The sequence below is a fragment of the Pleurodeles waltl genome, chromosome 11 (assembly GCF_031143425.1).
Source record: "Pleurodeles waltl isolate 20211129_DDA chromosome 11, aPleWal1.hap1.20221129, whole genome shotgun sequence".
Classification (NCBI taxonomy): Eukaryota; Metazoa; Chordata; class Amphibia; order Caudata; family Salamandridae; genus Pleurodeles; species Pleurodeles waltl.
In genome coordinates this window covers 910,574,642-910,596,995 of record NC_090450.1, presented here as the reverse complement: position 1 = coordinate 910,596,995, position 22,354 = coordinate 910,574,642, and the positions used below count along the sequence as shown (strand labels likewise).

The 22,354-nt window shown below is 46.6% G+C and overlaps 1 protein-coding gene across 1 annotated transcript in view; it reads left to right on the top strand.

Annotated features, from left to right (window-relative positions):
• RAD9B (RAD9 checkpoint clamp component B) overlaps positions 1-21,853 on the top strand; it is a 303,639-nt gene extending 281,786 nt beyond the window's left edge. The window contains exon 6 of the mRNA XM_069212708.1: positions 21,726-21,853. Coding sequence (XP_069068809.1) covers positions 21,726-21,853 — 128 coding nt within the window. The remainder of the gene's footprint in view (positions 1-21,725) is intronic.
• Positions 21,854-22,354: the final 501 nt, after the last annotated feature.

The window sequence follows — 22,354 nt, the reverse complement described above, 5'->3', positions numbered from 1 at the left end:
GAATCACCCCCAGTATCTTCTGAAATCTTCGAGCGTCTTTCTATAAGAGGATATAATCCCTCCAGCTTGAAAACACCAAGGAACACTTTGCTAAAACCTTCGAGATAAACTATGTTCTTCCTTCTATCAAGAAAAGACAACCATTCAATACCACATGAGATCCCCGTCTGGCCTCTACACCTGCACAAACTGTTCCATCTGTAAACTTGGTTTGACAAAATCCAAAACTATTTAAATCAATGGTCAACAATTCAAGATACGTGATTTTATCAACTGCAACAGCACCAACACAGTTTATCTTATAATCTGCCCTTGCAATATGGTTTATACAGAAAGCACAACTAGAGCACTCAAAATACGAATACAGGAACACTACCGTAATATACAGAAGGATAACCTAAGATTGCCATTGATTGAACATTTTGTTAAATGTCACTCTCATACACAATCATTTACTTTCTGTGGCCTAATTAAACTCAAATAACATCCACGGGGAGGTAACTTTGAACTCAAATTGAGACAAAATGAAAGCAAACTAATAATTCGCTTTGATACTGTTCGACTAGGCCTCAAAAAGGATCCAGAATGGCATTACTGGCTTTATTGATGAACTTTATTAGTATCAATCAGTGATGATTGCTATATTTTAATGTTTCTGCTTTCATGTTTCCTAAGTAGCTCAAACGTTTTTACCATAACATTGTCTACACATAGGATGTCATGTGTTTCTTCAAATATAACAACAAATTAAGTTTTAACATCATCTACCAGTGTTATATATATATAAGCATGACGCAATCATGTTTCTGCACATTCTTAAGAGTTCACCTTGGGAAATACATCACATTTTATTAATATAAATTTTACTTATTACAACGTGCTAAAACATAGTGAAATACTACAATCTATTTTGCCATGTTTAGTTACCTACTGTTTTCCCAGGCTAATTATTATTATTTTCATTCTATACGGACTTATGAGACTATGGTGGTCATTACAACCCTTGCGGGCAGTGATAAAGCGGCGGTAAGACCGCCAACAGGCCGGCGGAAAACAATTTGCTATTACGATCGTGGCAGAAACCGCCAACAAAGACAGCCACTTTACCACTCCGACCGCCACGGCGGTACAAACAAACAGCATGGCGGTCACCGCCAACAGACAGGCGGAGGACAATGTACCGCCCACACTATTATGACAGGCCAATCCGCCACCTTTTCCGGGGCGGATTCACCGCGGATAAAAACACGGCTGAAACAGGAATTCCAAAGTAAAAACCCTCACCTCTACACACCCCACGAGGAACGAGGATACCATGGAGCCGGAACTCCAAATTCTACCTGCAATAGTCTTCCTGCTCCTCTACCAGGAGCACGAACGCCGGCGGCAAAGACCACGGTGAGTACTGCACCTACGACACAGGGGAGGGAAAAGAGAGTGACACTCACACGCAGCACGCAACACCCCCAGCCCCACCCACTACAACACACACACTAATGCATATCAATACATCACAGTTACACCCCCCAACCCCTCCGGAAGAATGCAAAGACAATAGAAAATAAGTGTAACCATTGTAATATATTAAAAGCAAGTAGGCAGAAATATATATATATATACACCATGTACAAAATATATACCAAGCATAGTAGTCCAGGTAGTGCTCTAATTAAGTCCGTGGAACACTGGGACCACACGGTATGGGCGAGGCCCACACAAGATCCCCGACCATGACGGAGAGAACACTGCAGGGGCATCAGAGAGCAACTTAACAGGCACCTCAGGGGGAGGGAAAGGGGGGGCACCTCAGCCGGTTGAGTGCACGATGCCAAATCCACGATGGGGCCACATGCCCACTGTTCCATCCTGGGGAGTGCAAAGCCAGTATCTCAAATCTCTACAGTGGGTGGTTTGCCCACTGTTCCATCCTGGGGAGTGCAAAGCCACAGTCTCTCAAGTCTCTACAGTGGGTGGTTTGCCCACTGTTCCATCCTGGGGAGTGCAAAGCCACAGTCTCTCAAGTCTCTATATTGGGTGGTTTGCCCACTGTTCCATCCTAGGGAGTGCAAAGCCACAGTCTCTCAAGTGGATAACAGTCACCACTGGTTCTGGAGGGGGCCTTGTGCCCAGAGTGCTTCATCCTGCTAAGGACAGAGGTAGTGGATGGATCTCTCCACTGGTTCTGGAGGGGGCATGGTGCCCAGAGTGCTTCATCCTGCTAAGGACAGAGGTAGTGGATGACATTCTCCACTGGTTCTGGAGGGGGCATGGTGCCCAGAGTGCTTCATTCACCCCGTGACGGACTCAGTAGCGTTAGTGCCCTTGCCGCTCACGGGCCAGCAGTGCTTGAGACGGCGGTGCCCTGTTCAGCGGTCCTTGAGACAGCAGTGCCCTGTTCAGCGGTGCTTGAGATGGCGGTGCCCTGTTCAGCGGTGCTTGAGACGGCAGTGCCCTGTTCAGTGGTGCTTGAGACGGCGGTGCCCTGTTCAGTGGTGCTTGAGGCGGCGGTCTCCATTGCAGGGACTCAGCTGCTGGCGGTCCTTCATGGCCCAGCTGGGCTTTTGCTGGCGGTCCTTCATGGCCCAGCGGGCCTTGTGCTGGCGGTCCTTCATGGCCCAGCGGGGCTGGTGCTGGCGGTGGCCTCCTGGGCAGCTGGGCTGGTGCTGGTGGTCGCCTCCTGGGCAGCTGGGCTTATGCTGGCGGTTGGCAGCTGGGCTGGTGCTGGCGGTCCTGTCCTGGGCAGCTGGTGCTAGCGGTCCAGTCCTGGGCAGGTGGGCTGGTGCTGGCGGTCCTGTCCTGGGCAGCTGGGCTGGTGCTGGCGGTCCAGTCCTGGGCAGGTGGGCTGGTGCTGGCGGTACTGTCCTGGGCAGCTGGGCTGGTGCTGGCGGTCCTGGGCAGGTGGACTGGTGCTGGCTGTCCTGTCCAGGGCAGCTGGGATGGTTCTAGCGGTCCTGTCCTGGGCAGGTAGGCTGGTGCTGGCAGTCCTGGGCAGGTGGGCTGGTGCTGGCGGTCCTGTCCTGGGCAGCTGGGCTGGTGCTGGCAGTCCTGTCCTGGGCAGCTGGGATGGTGCTGGCGGTCCTGTCCTGGGCAGCGGGGCTTGTGCTGGCGGTCCTGTCCTGGGCAGGTGGGCTGGTGCTGACGGTCCTGTCCTGGGCACCTGGGCTGGTGCTGGAGGTAGCCTCCTGGGCAGCGGGGATGATGGCGGTCTTCTCCGCCGTGCTGCTCTTCCCAGACTTGCCGGGTTTCTTGTGGCCCTTCCCCACCTTGGAAGGTGTCACAGCTGACTCCACACTCCCACCGGGACCCCTGGGAGCGGCTTTGGTGGCTGGAGTCTTCCCCCTCTACCGCTGGGCACTGGCCAACTTCTGATGCTTCACAGGTGGGGGAGTGCCTGTGCTGTGGCTCCGTGCCACACTGGCTGCCCTGGTGGCCGGTGCACTCCAGATTCCGGTGACTACAGGCACCACTGGTCCTGGAGATGTTGTGGCTGATGTGCTAGTTCGGGACCTAGGAGATGGACAGAGTGGGGGAGCTGTGGGAAAGAGGTCAGGGTTGGACAGGAAAAATGTTTTGGACACACTGGGACTGGAGGGGGTTTGGGAGTGGAGGAAGAGGTGGTGGTTGTAGGAGGTGTTAGTTTGCTGACTTTGAGGGAAGGTGCATGCGCTGGAGGCTGTCGTGAGGTGGATGGCTGTTGGGTGGGTGTGTGCCTGTGTTTGTGTATCTTGGGAGGGGCGTCGCAGACACACTGGGAGAGGATACAGGGGACGTGTGAATGGTAGTGGGGGTGGTGACTGCACGTGAGCGGGGTGTGGTGGTGGGGGTGCTGGAGAGGGACGTAGTGGCTGTAGAGGTAGTGCATGCAGGTGTGAGTGTAGACGAGACAGAGAGGGAGGAGGGAGACGAGGAGGAGGGGGACTCAGTGGAGGCAGTGGATTTTCGTGTGTCTGCATGTGTGTGATGCTTGCGTGAGTGCCTGTGGGATGTGTGCTGCTTATGTTTGCCTGAGATTCCCTTGTGTGTTGATGTGTGTGCATGCTGGTCTGTAGGTGTGCTTGGGATAGGCTGACTTAAAGGGGATTGGGTCTGGGTGGAGAAAGTTGGAGGGGGAGGCTAGAGACAGGGACAATGGCTGCCATCAGTGCTGAGGCCAGAGTCTGAAAAGCTCGCTGAAGGGCCTCCTGACCAGAATGAATGCCCTCCAGGAATGCATTTGTTTGTTGCAACTGCCTTTCTACACCCTGGATTACATTCAAAATGGTAGACTGCCCAACAGTGAGGGACCTGAGGAGGTCAATGGCCTCCTCACTGAGGGCAGCAGGGGTGACTGGGGCAGGGTCTGAGGTGCCTGAGGTGAAGGTGATGCCCACCCTCCCGGGTGAGCGGGCACGGGGCGAAGGCTGAGGGGCTGCTGGGAGGGCGGTGCTGGAAGGGGGGGTGGCGGCTGTACCTGTAGATGGGGGTGGCACAGATGTTGCCGCCACCACAAGGGAACTCCCATCAGAAGACGAGTCCGTGTCACTGGTCTCAGCTCCTGTCCCCGCCGTGGAGCTCACCTCGCCCTCCGTCCCACTGGTGAAGTCCGATTCCGTAGTGTGGCCCTCCATGGCCATGTGGGATGCAGCCATCTGGTGCTCCGATGCCACTGCTCCTCCGCCTGATGATGCTAATGCACACAAGAACAGGGAGACCACAAAAAGGGGGGGGACAACAGAAGAAAGACATGTTGATTGCATGCATTACTGCTACCGTTGACAGACATGACAGACACAGAAGCCCCCTGCACTACGCCGCGCTCTTGGGCTCCACTCTTCAATTCCTGGGAAATGGCCTACAAGGCTGTGGACGACATCTGCACACATAGATGACACAGGGGCATGAGTAGGTGTACTTGGCACACTACCGAGGTGGGGTGGGGTGCCACATGGCCTGCCTTACGGAGGGACCTTGCCTACGGAACTCGCCCTGGCCTAGGGAAACCCACAGCACACCTCCCCCACCCAGACCCCTCCACTGAGCGCAAAGTCAGCAGAATGAGAGTGTACTCACCCCCTTAATGCTGCTGTGATGCCCTCAAGCGCCCATCCAACTCCGGGTAGGACACCGCCAGCATCCTGAACATCGGGGGGGTCATGGTGTGACGGGCACCCCTCCCACGTTGGGAGGCCGTCCCCAGCTGAGCCTCCGCCGTCTTCTTGCTCCAGCGGCGAATGTCCTCTGTCTGTGGTAGACCCCCAGGGTCCGGATGTCCTTGGCGATGGCATGCCAGATATGTTTTTTCTGGTGGGCGCTGACCTACATGAATTGTACAGGGGGAAGAGAAAGTTATTACCAACTGCACCGTCAAAGTGATTGGCCCCCATCCCGACTCTTGCCATGTGGCACATGCATTCACCGTCGCTTCATGCACGCCGCACGCCGTACTCTCCCCCCTTCCTTCTTACATCCAGCCCTCTCCACACAGGCATAGCCCATACATCATGCTCCCAGTGTACTTACCGTAGAGTAGTGTGTATTGGGGGAGGACACCATCCACGAGTTTCTCCAACTCCTCCGATGTGAAGGCAGGGGCACTTTCCCCAGACACTCGAGCCTTTGTCTCTTCCAGACCGAGGTCACAGCAGCAATTGCAGTGTAGGTCCTCTCCTGTCGAAGATCAGGTATTGAGTGATTGAACAGATAGAAAATGCCGGTCACGTCCGCGGCGGTGCGTACTGTCACCGCCGGCGTACATCGTCATTGGCTCATGGGACCCATAGGGTCCAATGTTAACCAATGCAGCATTGGGCCATGGTCTTCGACCACCTACCGCGACGGTATACAACGCCAGCGCAGTTACCTCACATTCCATTGTCCCACTTTAGAGGTCAGGCAGCCGCCATTTCAGGGGCCAACATGGCTTCATTTTCAACTGCGTCACACATACCTAGGCCTAGACTCAACACACATACAGGACACTTTTTGTGTATGAATGGTGTTCTGTGTAAACTGTGAGTACGTACCTCTGAGTTGTTTGACTCTGTGCTCGCTGTTGTCCTTCATAGGCACCGTCCGCTGGGACACGTGAGGAGATGGCGGCATCCTCCGGTGTACCGACCGTTGGTGGACCTGTCGACAATGGAGGAAAGACATGTGATTATCACATACAGACTTAACCGTGCCACAATCCAGGAACTGTGTACCCAGTTGGAGCCAGACCTGATGTCAGCTATCCGCCATCCCACAGGAATCCCCCCTCAAGTGCAGGTGCTGTCAGTGCTCCATTTCCTTGCAAGTGGGTCATTTCAAACAACAGTGGCCATAGCATCAGGGATGTCCCAGCCTATGTTTTCCAACGTGTTGTCCAGAGTGTTGTCTGCCCTTCTGAAACACATGCGGAGCTACATCGTTTTCCCTCAGGTGGAGGATTTGCCTACAATGAAGGGTGATTTCTATGCCCTGGGACATATCCCCAACATCATAGGTGCCATTGATGGGACCCATGTGGCTTTGGTCCCCCCCACAGGAGTGAACAGGTGTACAGAAACCGGAAGAGTTATCATTCCATGAATGTACAGATGGTATGTTTGGCAGACCAGTACATCTCCCATGTGAATGCCATGTTCCCTGGCTCAGTGCATGACGCCTACATCCTGCAGAATAGCAGCATCCCTTATGTGATGGGTCAACTCCAGAGGCACCGTGTGTGGCTATTAGGTGAGCACCTGGAAGCTAGTCAGTGGGAATGGTTGTCTGGGTCTGGGGATATCCCTACAGGTTAATGCATGTCTAACAGTTGTCCCTCGCCATTTGCAGGTGACTCTGGGTACCCCAACCTGTCATGGCTACTGACCCCAGTGAGGAATCCCAGGACAAGGGCAGAGGAACGCTACAATGAGGCCCATGGGCGAGCTAGGAGGGTGATCGAGCGGACCTTCGGCCTCCTGAAGGCCAGGTTCCGGTGCCTCCATATGACAGGTGGATCCCTATTCTACTCACCAAAGAAGGTGTGCCAGATCATCGTGGCCTGCTGTATGCTTCACAACTTGGCTTTGCGACGACAGGTGCCTTTTCTGCAGGACGATGGTCCAGATGGCGGTGTTGTGGCAGCTGTGGAGCCTGTGGACAGTGAAGACGAGGAAGCAGAGGAAGAAGACATGAACAACAGGGACTCAGTGATCCACTACATGTACTTAAACACTACTGCCTCTCTACTGTCTGTCGTTTTCACCCAGTGTATGGTCACTGAGTTGTCACTTTCCCTTACGATTTCACAGATGTGGGTCCCACTGTGTGGCATCTGCTTTGATTTCTCATGGACTAGAGCTGTGTGACATAGGTATGTTGACATTACATTTGAATGAACATTTTGCCACTGTAATTGCTAATACACTGTTTCGAAATCACAGACAGACTCCAGATTGTTTTGTGCTTTAAGTGTGTTTATTTAAGTGCTCAATATTGGAGGGGGTAGTAAAATGGTGGGGGTGATGGTGGAGGAATGTCCATGGCAGAGTCCAGTCTATTAGTCTCACAGGTGCATTGCCCATATGGGCACGGGAAGTGGAGCTGGGGAAGTTTAAGTATGGACAGGGTGACAAAGTGGGACAGTTGGATGACAATCAGGGTGGTCTCATTTCTTGGCGGGGTTCTTGGCATCGTGCTCTGTCTTGTTCCTGGATCTCAGGGACTGTTTGCGAGGTGGTTCTCCCTCTGCAGGGGGTGGGTTGCTGGTGTGGTGGTCCTGTGGCGGGGCGTCCTGTCCACTAGCACCGGCGGAGGTGGTGGGCAGTTCATTGTCCATGCTAGTGTCAGGGGCCCCTTGTAGTGCCACAGTGTCCCTCCTGGTGTTGAGTACTTCCTTCAGCACCCCTACGATGGTGCCCAGGGTGGAGTTGATGGTTCTGAGTTCCTCCCTGAAGCCCATATACTGTTCCTCCTGCAGGGGCTGGGTCTCCTGAAACTTGGCCAGTACCGTTGCCATCGTCTCCTGGGAGTGGTGGTAGGCTACCATGATGGAGGAGAGGGCCTCGTGGAGAGTGGGTTCCCTTGGCCTGTCCGCCCCCTGTCGCACAGCAGCCCTCCCAGTTCCCCTGCATTCCTGAGCCTCCGTCCCCTGGACCGTGTGCCCACTGCCACTGCCCCCAGGTCCCTGTTGTTGTTTGGGCGGTGGGTTAGCCTGGGTTCCCTGTAGTGGTGGACACACAGCTGATTGACGTGTCCTGGGGACAGAGGTATGGCCCCGCTGGGTGGCTGCTGTGCTGGTGTTTCCAGAGGGGGGAAGCTCTGTAGTGGCCTGTGACTGTGTCAGGGGAACCGACTGTCCAGAGGTCCCCGATGGGCCGGGCTGGTCATCTAGATCCAGTTGGACAGAGGTGCTGTCATCACTGTGGGCCTCTTCTGTTGGTGGTGTGGACATGTGTGGACCCTCCTGTCCGGTGATGTTGGGTAGGGGTCCTGCAGGGGTATAAAAGGATGTTTATTACATCTGTGTGTGTCATGGTGTGCAATGGGTGGGTGACCGTGTACCCCAGTGCTTGCATTCCTGTGTGGGACATTGTGTGATGATGGTTTAGGGGGGTGTATGGGTATGTGCAGTGGCATGCTTTAGTGATGGGTGTCCATGCCTTGTTGTTGCATGCAGGGCTTGGTGTTGGGATGTGTGGTTTGTGATGTTAGGACATTTGTGAGGAGTTGGAGTGCTGGGGGTGAGGGTGAGGGTGGGGGTATGTGCTGGCATGCAGGTAGGGTGGGGGATGTAATAGTTTAGATTTCTCTTACCAGAGTCCATTCCTCCACCTACTCCTGCGAGGCCCTCAGGAGGCAGGATCGCCAAGACCTGCTCCTCCCAGGTTGTTAGTTGTGGGGGAGGAGGTGGGGGTCCGCCGCCAGTCCGCTGAACCGCCAGGTGGTGTCTTGAGACCACGGAACGCGCCTTCCCCCGTAGGTCGTTCCACCTCTTCCTGATGTCCTCCCGATTTCTTGGGTGCTGTCCCACTGGGTTGAGCTTGTCCACTATTCTTCGCCATAGCTCCATCTTCCTTGCAATGGAGGTGTGCTGCACCTGTGATCCGAATAGCTGTGGCTCTACCCGGACGATTTCCTCCACCATGACCCTGAGCTCCTCCTCCGAGAACCTGGGGTGTCTTTGCCGTGCCATGGGGTGGTGTAGGTGATGTGTGGGGTGGAGTGTGGGGTGATAAGTTTGCTGATATGTAGTGGGGTGTTGTGTGAGGTGCATGGAAGTTCTGTGGGTGATGGTGTTGTGTGCCTGTGGATGCTGTTGTTCTTGCTGGTGCTGTCTCTCTCTGGCATTCGTTCGTGAATTGTTGTCGTAAGGGTTTGTGGGCGATGTGGGTGTGTGTTTTATATTGTATTGGGTGTGTGGGAGTGGTGTGTGTATGTGTATCAGGTGTGTGTATTTTGAATAGTCCAATGTGGTTGTGTTTTGTAAATGTGTGTGTATTTTGAGCTCAGCGGTGTGTACCGCCAGTGGAATACCGCGGTTGGAAGAACGCTGCGTGGATTCGTGGGTCGTGATAGTGTGGGCGTATTTCTGTTGGCGTGACGGTGGAGGTTTGGTTTTCACCAGTTTATCACTGACCTTTGGTGTGGCGGACTTGTGTGGGTGTCTAGATTTTGGCGGATTCAGAACTGTGGGTTATAATTGCTGTGGTGGAATTCCGCGGCCGCGGCAGTGTGTTGGAGGTCTTCTGTACGGCGGTAAGCGGGATTTACCGCCAATGTTGTAATGAGGGCGTATATCCTCATTTTTTACATAATTTTTTAATTCATTAGGATTCTTCATTCTTGTCGTTGTCAAATTCAAGGCGTTTTATTTTTGATATTCACTATATACATGATCGTTTAAACATGGCCGACATAACTCACACCATTATATGAGCCATATTGGGGTTAAGCAAATAGAAGTAGGACTTCATGCTTTACTATTTCATTAAAAATAGAAGAAGGACTGTTTTATTTTTCACACAATAAAAGGCCCTAACTCTGTTTAAGGACTAATCCAGAGACGAACACGATCGATCAAATATGGGCGACACAATTTTACATACATTCTCCAGTCCCTTAGGGGTCAAGAAAATGGTAGTAGGACCTCATCTCCTTCTGTTTAAATAAGAAAAATAGGAGGAGGACTTCTTGAAACTATCTCACCCAATATGGTGCCCGACTAGGACGCAGCGCAAGCAATTATAGTATTAATCCCGAGACATCCTTTACCATAAGACCGGTAAGAGATCCGTCCTGGGACATTCTATAACCTATTTTTAATGTGACTAAACAAGGAGTGTTGAATCAAGTCTTCTCCCTATGGGGAAAACCAAACCTGGATCTCTTCGCCACCCCGCAGAATGCGAAATGCCGATTCTTCGCAAGTCGGGATCACCATTGGGGCTCTTGGGGGAATGCGTTTTCCATGGCATGGTCAGGAATTTATGCCTACGCTTTTCCTCCCATTCCCCTAATACCGAGGGCTCTGGCGAAGATCAAGATCGAACGCTGCAAGCTCCTTCTGATTGCTCCGGCATGGCCTCAACAGTTTTGGCATACAGAGCTCCTTCTCCTTGCACAGAACCAGTGATGCCCTCCCTGCTAACAATGAGCGAGGGCCAAATTCTCCACCCAGATCCGGCTTCACTTTACTTGACAGCCTGGCTCCTGAACACCATGAGTTTGTAGAGTCATCCTCGCCAGGGCTGCAGCTGAGAGTACCAGCAGATGTCATCGTCTGAAGTGGAGGAGGTTTTGCTCATGGTGTACACAAGCTCAGGTGCATCCTTTCTATTCATCACCATAGCGAATACTGCCTTATCTTCTCCTTCTGGCCAGATCGGGTTTGGCTATTTCCTCGATTAAGGTCCACTTAGCAGCAATTTCCCACTATAGGCGTGCAGATAATGTACCTCCTTTGTGGTCTGGAAGGGTCATAAAGCTGTTTCTTAAGGGTCTGTTCAGATCTTTCCGTCCAGTCAGACCTCCTCCTCCATTGTGGCAGCTTAATTTGGTCTTGTCTCAATTAATGAAACCACCGTTTGAGCCAATTCACAAGGCAGATTTGAAATTTCTATCCTGGAAGGTCTCTCTCCTTCTCGCTCTTACCTCAGCCAGAAGAGTGAGTGAGAATCAAGCATTCACTATCCAAGACCCTTTCTTGCAGTTCAAGAGAGACAAGGTAATTTTACAAACAAACCCAAAATGTATACCTAAAGTCCCGTCAGATTTCCATATAAACCAGCCGGTGGTACTGAAGTTATACTTCCTAAATCCATTGACACCAGCGGAACAAGCTCTGCATTCATTGGACGTACAGAGGTGCCTGAAATTTTATCTTGCTAGAACTAAGCAATTTAGATAATGGAACCAGCTTTTTGTGGCATTTAGTGCTCCGCATAAAGGCCGAGCATTGTCCAAGCAGGGGATTGCAAGGTGGATAGCCTCTGCAATTAATTATTGTCATACAGCAGCAGGAAAACCCTTACAGAATCCATGCGTGCACATTCAACAAGGAAAATGGCTGCATCCATGGCGCTTTTTGCAGGAGTGCCAATCCAGGACATTTGCAGGGCAGCCACTTGGAAATCAACGCATACATTTATGAAACACTACTGTTTAGAGGAAACTCAGCAGGGTGATGTGGCGGTAGGACAAGCGGTTTTACGACATCTATTCCAGTAACGGTGAGCTGTTGTTTTCCTTTATTCCTTTTTTCCCACCAGCCCAGTATACTTCGCACACATCGTTTAGCATTGATTCTTCTTTTGAGGTTGTGGTATTCCTTAATTTATAGGTCAAGGTGCTGTTCTATTATCATGTTTATTGCTTATCTAGGGTTCTATCTCTCCTGCATGATCTTTTTTCTCCAGTGATTCGGTTTAGATATGTATGTTCTATGACTATATATATATATATATATATAAATACATGTATATGTTTGGATGTATACTATACAATGTGCTTCATTACTGCTATTCTGATTCAAGCATGTGAATCTATGAAAGTTCCAATACTGGAGTAAGAAAATTAGTTACTTACCTGTAACTGTAGTTCTCCAGTATTGGAATCTTTCATAGAGTCACATGCGACCCTCCATCCTCCCTGGGGAAGCTCACCGTTTCCTGTCTTCTTCAGATACTCTGGCGCTCGTACTTGGGAAAATCTGAGGGAATGGAGCTTCTCACAGGAGGGTTCTAGAGGGAGGGGAAGCCTGATTGGCTGGGACTTGCTTTGGTCCTTTTTACTCATTGAGATAAAGATAGGCTACTAAAGTGAAAGCCTTTGGGCCTTTATTTTCATTGCTGTAGCTTCTATATTGCTATTTTAATGTACCGGGGGCTCCCATCTCGACGACGGGGAAGGATTCAAGCATGTGAATCTATGAAAGATTCCAATACTGGAAAACTACAGTTGCAGGTAAGTAACTCCTTTTCTTACTTTTTCTTTCACCGTATTGGGTTAGGCTACGGGACTATCGCTTGGATAATGATCTCTATTTAAAGATTAGAATACTTTTTTTCTTTCTTTCTTTCATCACTACACTGAACCAATGGGCTATTTTGTACGTCTCTTTACTTCACACCATAACCTATTATTTTGACTGTTTCACTATTTCATTTTACTACTGTTTATTATTTGCAGCCTTGAAAAAGCCCCAGGTGAATCTACCACAAGGGGGCGAAACACATGTCGGTTGTTTTTCTTCATATTCTTAAGAGATCTTCATTGAAAAAGATTTCAACAAATGTTCTTGATCTTCAAGCCAAATTGGCATTAATAAATGCACTTAAGCTGAACGTGCAGATTTGATGCATCATCTTTGATTATAAACTGCGGCACTACTGTAACCTTGACATTTTATAAAAGTGGGTTCTCTACTTTTTTTTGGAGCTCTGTTTCTGATTTGGGGCAAACTGGTCCATATCCTTATTGACAACCCACTAATTTGCAGATAACTTGGCATTTTCGAGGAAGGCAGAAATGGACCTTCTCAACTCTGTTTTTTGACTTACAAAATAGTGTTAATACATGTGAAAAGGCTATTTAGTGGTCGCAAATGGCCCGATTCACCGTTTGCAACCACTTAAACCTTTTGTACATGTGGCCCCCAGTGTCTAATTTGCAAATATCTATGCTTGTCTCTTTCTGGTGTAATAGAATGGATACTTTATACAATTATATTAAATAAAACAATATCATATATAACTTTATTTAAAAAACAATATTAAACAAGCATTTACAATGCAATCGGTCCCGCATTTGTTTGAGTTAGAGCTATTGTTTTTTAGCCATGTGTTTTGGTTTGGGATGGAGATGATGCATGTGGTGTGGCGTGAAATTCTGTGGGTTATGTTGTGTTATGTTATGCTATACTATGTCGTATTATGTTGTGTTATGCTATGCTAGGCTATGTTGTCTTATGTTGTGTTATGTTTGTGTTATATTGTGTTATGCTATGCTATTTTGTATGTTGTGTTATGCTATGATAGGCTATGTTGTCTTATGTTGTGTTCTGCTAGGCTATGTTGTGTTATGTTATATTATGCTATGTTGTGCTATGTTATGCCATGTTGTCTTATTGTATATTATGCTATGCTGTGTTATGTTGTGCTACGCTATGTCATATGTTGTGTTGTTTCATGCTATGCTATGTTGTATTATGCTATGATAGGCTATGTTGTCTTATGTTGTGCTATGCTGTTAGAATTGGGGTCGCAGGGTTGGCAGTCAGTTTGCACTCTGACCAAGCAGGGACCCTCACTTTAGTCAGGGTAAGAGAGTTACACTCCAAAGGCAACCCCTGCTAACCCCCTTGGTAGCTTGGCACAAGCAGTCAGGCTTATCTCAAAGGCAATGTGTAAATTATTTGTACCAACACACAAAGTAATACTGTGAAAACACTACAAAATGGACACCAAACCAGTATAGAACAATAGGCAATATTTATCTAAATCAAACAAGACCAAAAACGACAAAAATCCAACATACACAAATCAAGTTATGAATTTTTAAAGTAAAAAGAGTCTTACTCCATAGAAAAAAATGGAAACATAGATTTTACACAAAGTCCTTGGTTTGTATAAAAAAATAAAGCCGCAAGGGCGAGCGTGCATCAAAAAAGTCAGCGATGCGTAGATTCCTTACTCTAAAGTGAGGCCTTGCGTTGTTTCTTCTTCAATCGGGTAGGCGATGTGTTGTTTTTCTCTCCGACAAGGGAGCGATGCGTTGATTTCTGGATAGGGCACCTCGGATCCATGCAGTTTCAAAATGACTTTGACGGCCAGCGATGATACATGAGAAATTCAGTCGCATGGTGATGGAGAACCTTGTTGCGTGGGGCTTGCATCGTTTTCAGCAGCCGCAAGCGGTTGTCACGTCGTTTCTCCAGCTGCGATGCAAGTGATGCATCGATGTCCCAGCCTTGATGCAGGTGGTGCATCAAAATTCAGCCGCGAAGCGGTGACGTTTCATTTTACAGCCACCTTGCAGGTGGTGCGTCAACATTTTCCCTGCATGGCTTCCTGTGCATGGATTTCAGGCCTTGTTCTACCAGATTTACCTTCAAGGGCCCTGGGACTGGATTGGGCACCACTTGGCAGGGCTGGAGTCTCAGCAGTGTCCAGGTGCTGGCAGAGGAAGTCTTTGATGGCCCTGAGACTTCAAAACAGGAAGCAACCTCAGTTCATGCCCTTGGAGATTCTTCACAAGCAGGAGTATACCACAAAGTTCAGTCTTTGTCTCCTTGCACAGGCAGAAGCAGCAACTGCACGATAGCCCAACAAAGCACAGTCACAGACAGGGGCAGCACTTCTCCTCAGCTCTTCTCCTTGGCAGAGGTTCCTCGTGGTTCCAAAAGTAATTCTGAAAATCTGGGGTTTTGGGTCCACTACTAATACCCCTTTCTGCCTCTGAAGTAGGCAGACTTCAAAGGTAACTCTCTGTTGTTCACAGGATCTTGCCTTGCCCAGGCATGGCGCAGACACACACAAGGGGGTTGGAGACAGCATTGCGTGACGGCAGGCAGGCAGGTGTAAGTGACCACTCCTCCCTCCACTGTAGCCCAGATGGCTCATCAGGATATGCAGACTACACCCCAGCTCCCTTTGTGTTACTGTCTAGTGGAGTTTCACAAACAGCCCAATTGGCAGTCTGATCCAGACAGGGAATGCACAAGCAGGCAGAGTTACAGAATGGCTTAAGCAAGAAAATTCCCACTTTCTAAAAGTGGTATTTTCAAACAGACAATTTAAAAACGAACTTTACTAAAAGATATGTTGTTAAATTGTGAGTTCAAAGCGTCCAAACTCCACATCTCTATCTGCTCCCAAAGGGAAACTGCACCTAAAAGTATTTAAAGGCAGCCCCATGTTAACATATGAGAGAGATAGGCCTTCCAACAGTGAAAACCGAATTTGGCAGTATTTCACTGTTAGGACATGTAAAACACATCAGTACATGTCCCACCTTTAACATACTCTGCACCCTGCCCATGGGGCTACCTAGGGCCTACCTTACTGGTGTCTTACAAGTATAAAAGGGAAGGTTTGGACCTGGCAAGTGGGTACACTTGCCAGGTCAAATTGACAATGCAAGGCTGCAGGCCCACTAGTAGCATTTGATTTACAGGCCCTGGGCACCTCTAGTGCACTTTCCTAGGGATTTACTAGTAAATCAAATATGCCAATCATAAATAAACCATTCAACAATACAATTTACACAGAGAGTACATGCAATTTAGCACTGGTTAGCAGTGGTAAAGTACACAGAGTCCTAAAGCCAACAGAAACTGGTCAGGAAAATTAGGAGGAAGGGGGCAACTGGTTTGAAGATGATCCTGCAAAAAGGGCCATGTCCAACATAGGCTATGTTGTCTTATGTTGTGTTTTACTAGGCTATGTTGTCTTACGTTGTGTATTGGTATGCTATGTTATGTTCGGTCAAGCTATGTTGTGTTTTATTATACTATGTTGTGTTATGCTATGCTATGTTGTGTTATGTTATGCTATGCTATTTTGTTATGTTATGCTATGCTATGTTGTGTTATGTGATGCTGTGTTGTGTTATGTTATGCTATGCTGTGTTATATTGTGTTATGCTATGCTATGTTGTGTTATGTTATCCAATGCTATGGTATGTTATGCTGTGTTATGCAATGCTATGTTGCATAATGTTATGCTATGTTGTGTGATGTTATGCTATGTTGTGTTGTGTTATGCTGTGCTATGTTGTGTTATGTTATGCTATGTTTGTTATGTTGTGCTATGCTAGGTTGTGTTATACTATGTTATGCTATGTTGTGTTATGTTATGCTATGCTATGTTGTGCTATGATGTGTTATGCTAGGCTTTGTTATGCTTCTATGTTGTGTTATCTTACGCTATGTTGTATTTTAAACTATGCTATGCTGTGTTATGTTGTGTTATGTTATGCTATGTTGTGTTATGTTACTGTATGTTGTGTTAGGTTAAACCATGCTATGTTGTGTTGTATTATGCTATGCTATGTTGTCTTATGTTATGTTATGCTATGATAGGCTATTTTGTCTTAATTTGTGTTATGCTATTCTAGGCAATGTTGTCTTATGTTGTGTTATTTTATGCTGTGGTATGCTATGTGGTGTTATGGTATGCTATGATATGTTGTGTTATGCTATGTTGTGTTATGTTAGCCTATGCTATGTATGTTGCGTTATGTTATGCTATGTTGTGTTGTGTCATGCTATGCTGTGTTGTGTCATGCTATGCTGTGTTATATTGTGTTATGGTATGTTATGTGGTTATGCTATGTTGTGTTATGTTATGCTATGTTGTGTTATGTTATGCTGTGTTGTGTTATGCTGTGCTATGTTGTATTGTATTGTGTTATGTTATGCTATGTTTTGTTATCCTGTGCTATCTTATGTTATGCTATGCTCTGCTTTGTTATGTTATGTTATGATGTGATGTGTTATGCTATGGTATGCTATGTTGTGTTGTATTATGCTGTGCTATGTTGTGGTCTGTTGTGTTATGCTATGTTGTGTTATGTTATGTTGTGTTATGCTATTTTATGTTGTGTTGTGCTAGGTTATGTTGTGTTAAGTTATGCTATGCTATGTTATGTTATGCTATGCTATGTAGTGTTATGTTATTCTATGTTGTGTTATATTATGCTATGTTATGTTATATTGTGTTATGTTATGCTATGCTAAATTGTGTTGTTATTTCATGGTAAACTATGCTGTGTTATGTTATGCTATGCTATGTTGTTATATTGTATTATGTTATGCTATGCTATGTTGTGTTGTGTTATGTTATGCTATGTTGTGTTAAGTCATGTTATGCAATGTTGTGTTATATTGTGTTATGTTATGCTATGCTTTGTGTCAGCTGAAGAGACAGGAAACTCAATCTGCCAAGCTAGGACGGAATAAACACCAGGCTGCAGGCACTTTATTTTTGGTTTATTTCGTGAACCCCTATAACGCGTTCAAGGCCCCCCAATGGCGGTATACAAGGGGCGGAACACTCAAATAGCATACAAAATATACTGAATAAAGAGGCTTATCTTATTTTCACGATGGTGGAAGGAAAGTTAAAAGTGCATTGTATCCGTACAACATATTCTGAATAAACAGGTACGATTTATACAACGAGTTCATGCTATTGTGTCTGTTTGTGCTGTGAACACCATTATCGCCATGCAGTGAGAAGCAGTGAGACAGAATAAAATACCTTTTACTAACAAATGACAATAAACTATGTTTATTATCATATTTTAGTAAAAGGGTCAGGGCCACGGGCTGTGACGAGCACAGCACTCCCCCTCAGTGCCCATGTATGTTTGGCTCGCCATCTCGGGCAGGCCAAAAACACATGTGCAGTAGGCTCTCTCCAGCCCAGCAGTGTGTTGTCAGGCTGGAGAGAGCAGGCACAGGCTCCCAGTCTGCCTGGGAGTGCCCTAGCTGGGTGCTCCCTGCCAATCCTAACGCTGCTCTGAGCAGTATCAGGATTGGCCGCAGGGCAGGCTGGGAGCCTGTGCCTGCAGCAGAGGAGCAGCATGGTGGTGACAGCAGCAGCGGCGACGATACAGGTACGTTTTTTACATTTGTTTTAATTAATTGCCCTCCTCCCCTCCCCAGCGCATTCCTCCTCTGTTAAGCACTGTGAGCCACTCCTGGTAACAGGAGCAGTCTGTAAGGCGTGACAAAAACAGCCTCAAGGGAGGACAAACGTAAAGAATTTACAAATGACATCAAGTGAGTTCTAAAAGGCAAGCCGACAAATGAGTGAAAGTGATGGGCGTGAGGTGGACGTGGTTAAGAGCCCACAGTACTAAACAACAGGTCAAAGCGCTTGTGCGGTCGACCTAAAAATCTGTGACATTGCCCAGGACCAACTATATGCGTTAGGGCATAGAGAAAAGGCCATATCTCTCAGATACAGTCACATGGCTGACATTTCTTTTTCACTGCAATAAAAATTAAGAGGAAAGTATCCTAGAATAAAAAAACATTTTTACCGCCACCCCGAATATTAGTGAATGTCACATATTCCTACAGCAGGAGACACTCAGTACATTTAAACAGCCTCATTCATTTGTGACACTAAATACATCGAAATAATTCCTTATATAGCTTCCTAGCTGTTATGATATTACTTCACATGTGTTAATACACGTGAATTAGAGTATTTCCCACCTTGCAGGAACTGATGCGGATGTGTGAAGCATTGCTGATCCTTCGAGGGCAGGAGATTTGTTCAAACTTCTTCACACCGATCATCTGAATTTCTAGCTGTTTCGATAATGGCAGATGAACCAAAAGAACATGATCACATAACAAACAGACGTTGCATGTTGTAGCTCAAAGGTCATTATGTGGCCACAGGGCTACCAGACAGTCACTGCCCTGGACTCCTTGGCTCCTGCACACTTCACCATATAGGCTGTGAACAAGAAGACGAGGATGACAGTTCCTCTCTGATGTACCATAGTGCACTATGCTGAATAGACTGTGGCATTTTATGCAGGTATTGCTACACTAAAATAGAAAGCACACTTCAAAGTATCAGGGCTCTATGAAGCTACAAAAATACCATATGTCTAGAGTGGATAAAGGAAAGGTAGCAGAACATAATGGACTGAATGAAAAGTTAATGTGGCGATGCACAATGCCATACATCTTTAGAGGCAACGCTTGCAAGGGCAGTGTGAGGCCAGGTACCACACTGACCGGACTATCAGGTGTTAGCTAGCTCTGGGTACCAATTACTAAGCTAAAGCAGCAAACATCTATCAGGGGAATGTCACATAAATCTGTCACCATTGCGTGTACTCGGATGCAGAAATGGTGTTGGCCATGGATATGTGATGTGGCACATCCACTCTGATAATTCAGTATTTAACACATGACTGAGGTTTCATATTTGGAATTCTAGCGTTGGTAGAAAAGCAAATAATTTTCTGCCGTTGCTGAAGCATCACAAACAACTGTCAAGCGAAAAGGCAGTTTTCAACACGTTTAGTGAGAAAATATGCTGCCAGGCTGGTAGTGACGTATCACGCAGACATACAAAGAAACACTGTATGTCACTCATTGTAACCCTTAAACAGAAGTCACTGAGCAGAAGAGTGTTTTCTGCACCTGACATGCACAAGAGCTAAACAAAGTGCTCCAGCAACTCCCCAAATCTGACTTTGCACAAAGAGGGAACTAAAGTCCATGACAGCCTCTGCTCTTTATAGCGCTACTTTGAGCCAGACCACTGTGTTCCATATTCCTAAGCTTCCCTACTGCCAGTGATCTCTGAAGAGTCTGGCCTGGGATCTATGAACAGAGCAGACTCGGATCAATAAATGTGAACGATTCCATCTTAAGACGTGGCAAGGAGGATAATGCCAGCTCGGTGATTAATTTCTTACTCCTGCCCATCTTTTGAAGTGAGCCACCCTTCCTACAAGAACGCCTCAAGGGCAGTGACTGGAAGAGGTGCACGAGGACAGTGTTCACTACACCAGGAATGAAACCTTGCATACTAAAGTATGTTTGTCAGTGCGTCTCAGTGAAAGCAGAGAGGAAATGGAATGTTACGATACATACAACAGAAACACTTAAGAAACCACGATATGCGGGGCTTTTTCAGGCCTGGTAAGCTATATACCTGCAATCTAAATATAAGCAAACAAACATCCATAAAGCCTTATGACCCCCAGGCCTCGAAATGGTTGGCAACACTCCACTCATTTTAAGTGCCATTCCCCTTCAAAATACAAACCGCACACTAAGTCCCACAAGGACCTCACTTGTTTTCACTACTCACGGTATTCCACTGCCCATCATACTCCAAATACAGCTGATGGATATCATGGTAACTTTTTTTTTTTTACTGATAGAAGTGCATGGTCATTTTGGATGAGGGGTGAAATGTGAGCTAATATGTCTGTGATGTAGCCTCGAAGTCGCATACACAGGTATCAGAAATTCTCCTCATTTTGTGTTTAACGACCCCATCAGTAAGGATTCCACAGCCAATCAATGCACGTAAAGCATTTACCAATGATTACAAAGAATTTTTGAAAGGCAAGCCCACGAAAGAGTGAAAGTGCTGAGTGTGAGGAGGGCGTGGTTAAAAGCCCACAATACCTGCAACAGGTCAAAGCGCTTGAGCGTTCGACCTAAAAATTTGAAACACAATAGTCTCATCTTCTATATTCTGTCACGGTATTACAAGATCTTTGGCATGATATTTGTAAACCATGATATAATATTTGTATATTAAATTTTGACAGACCACCCTGAGGGGAGGGTTGGGCCAGTGCTGAGATGGTAACTTTTGAATACCTGAAAAAAGAATATAACTTATCAGACACTGAGATATTTCGATATTTATATCATGAACATGCCTTGACTGTTCACATCCCAGAGGTGCCCAGCTTGAAAACACCTGCCGCTGGAAAGCGGATTCTTGTTAGAACCCTCCCATAAAAATGCAATATCCTACATATACAATAAAAAGAACAACATACCAGATTAACTCGAGATACTCGGGGAAAATGGGGTGCAGGTCTGAGGGAACTAGGAAATTCAGAGAGGAAAGGAGCACTTCAGCGCAGCGCAGATGTGGCCATCTGAGTGTGTTTAGGCTGGTTGAAATCAAAACCCTTCCCAGAGTACATTACGCAAGAACATGAATGGTTGCATTTGGTAGAGCAGAATATAACCTCTGTGTATGAGATTTAAGAAACCTCTTTAAAGAACACTATATCACAGTGCATTAATTGCACACAACCCAGCTTCCTCCCATATTATTATTATTTGTCTGTGACCATGTACAGGTTTTTTGCTCCCTTTCTGCTAGGTCGCACTATAGAAATACCGTTAAAAAAAATAAAAAAAAATATATATATATATATATATATATATATATATACACATATGTGTGTGTGTGTATATATGTGTACGTGATGTATGTGTGTATATATATGTATATACATATATATATATATATATATAAATATATATATACACACACGCACATTAGTAATCTGTGCTGCTTTCTTGTTCTTAAACTAATGCAAATATTTAAAAAATATATTTTATGTAAAGAGACTCAACAATGCATAAAAAATTGCAAGCACTATCTTTTACTAACGGACCACTGGGTGGGTGACTATTTTTGATCTTTAAGAATATTACTAGACAGACAATCATATGTGATTTCTCTTTGCGTTCATTTCTTTTCTTTTTTTTTTAGAAATTGCAAAGGCTGTGCGTACAGAAATACATCTCTGCCCGGATGAATTTGATTACTTCCAAATCGGAGTTGACTCAGAAGTAACATTTTGTCTAAAGGAATTGAAGGTAAAATTCGAAGCAGGGTGACATTACAAAATATACAAAAAATATTAATTTGGTGACGTATTTGGATACTGATGAAAAACGAATGTGAGTGCCCTCATCTGTGTATTTCTACCTGAGGCCCTGCTGAGCTCATCCAGCTTGGGTAGCCGAGGGACTTGTATTTTGTATTTGTGACTCCCAATCACAGGTCCAAATAGGAACGAGCACAAAAGGACATGCCAGAGGGAACACAGAACTTCGTGGCATCTGAAACTCATACATTCCTGCAGTTGTCAATTATCACCTCTTTGTTCATTACATCAAAGACCAGATACATCTCTGCCAATACATCAACCCCCACTACATTGTTAAGGTAGGTTTTAACTACTACTACTACTACCATTGCATCAGCCCAACTACACCAATATGTCGACCACACTATCTGGACTGACTTTTCACATTATATAATACATAACCCTAGCCCTATTGCGTAATGACCATCGAGCCATCAAAGAAACATTTTTCAACTGTACTCTCATTTTT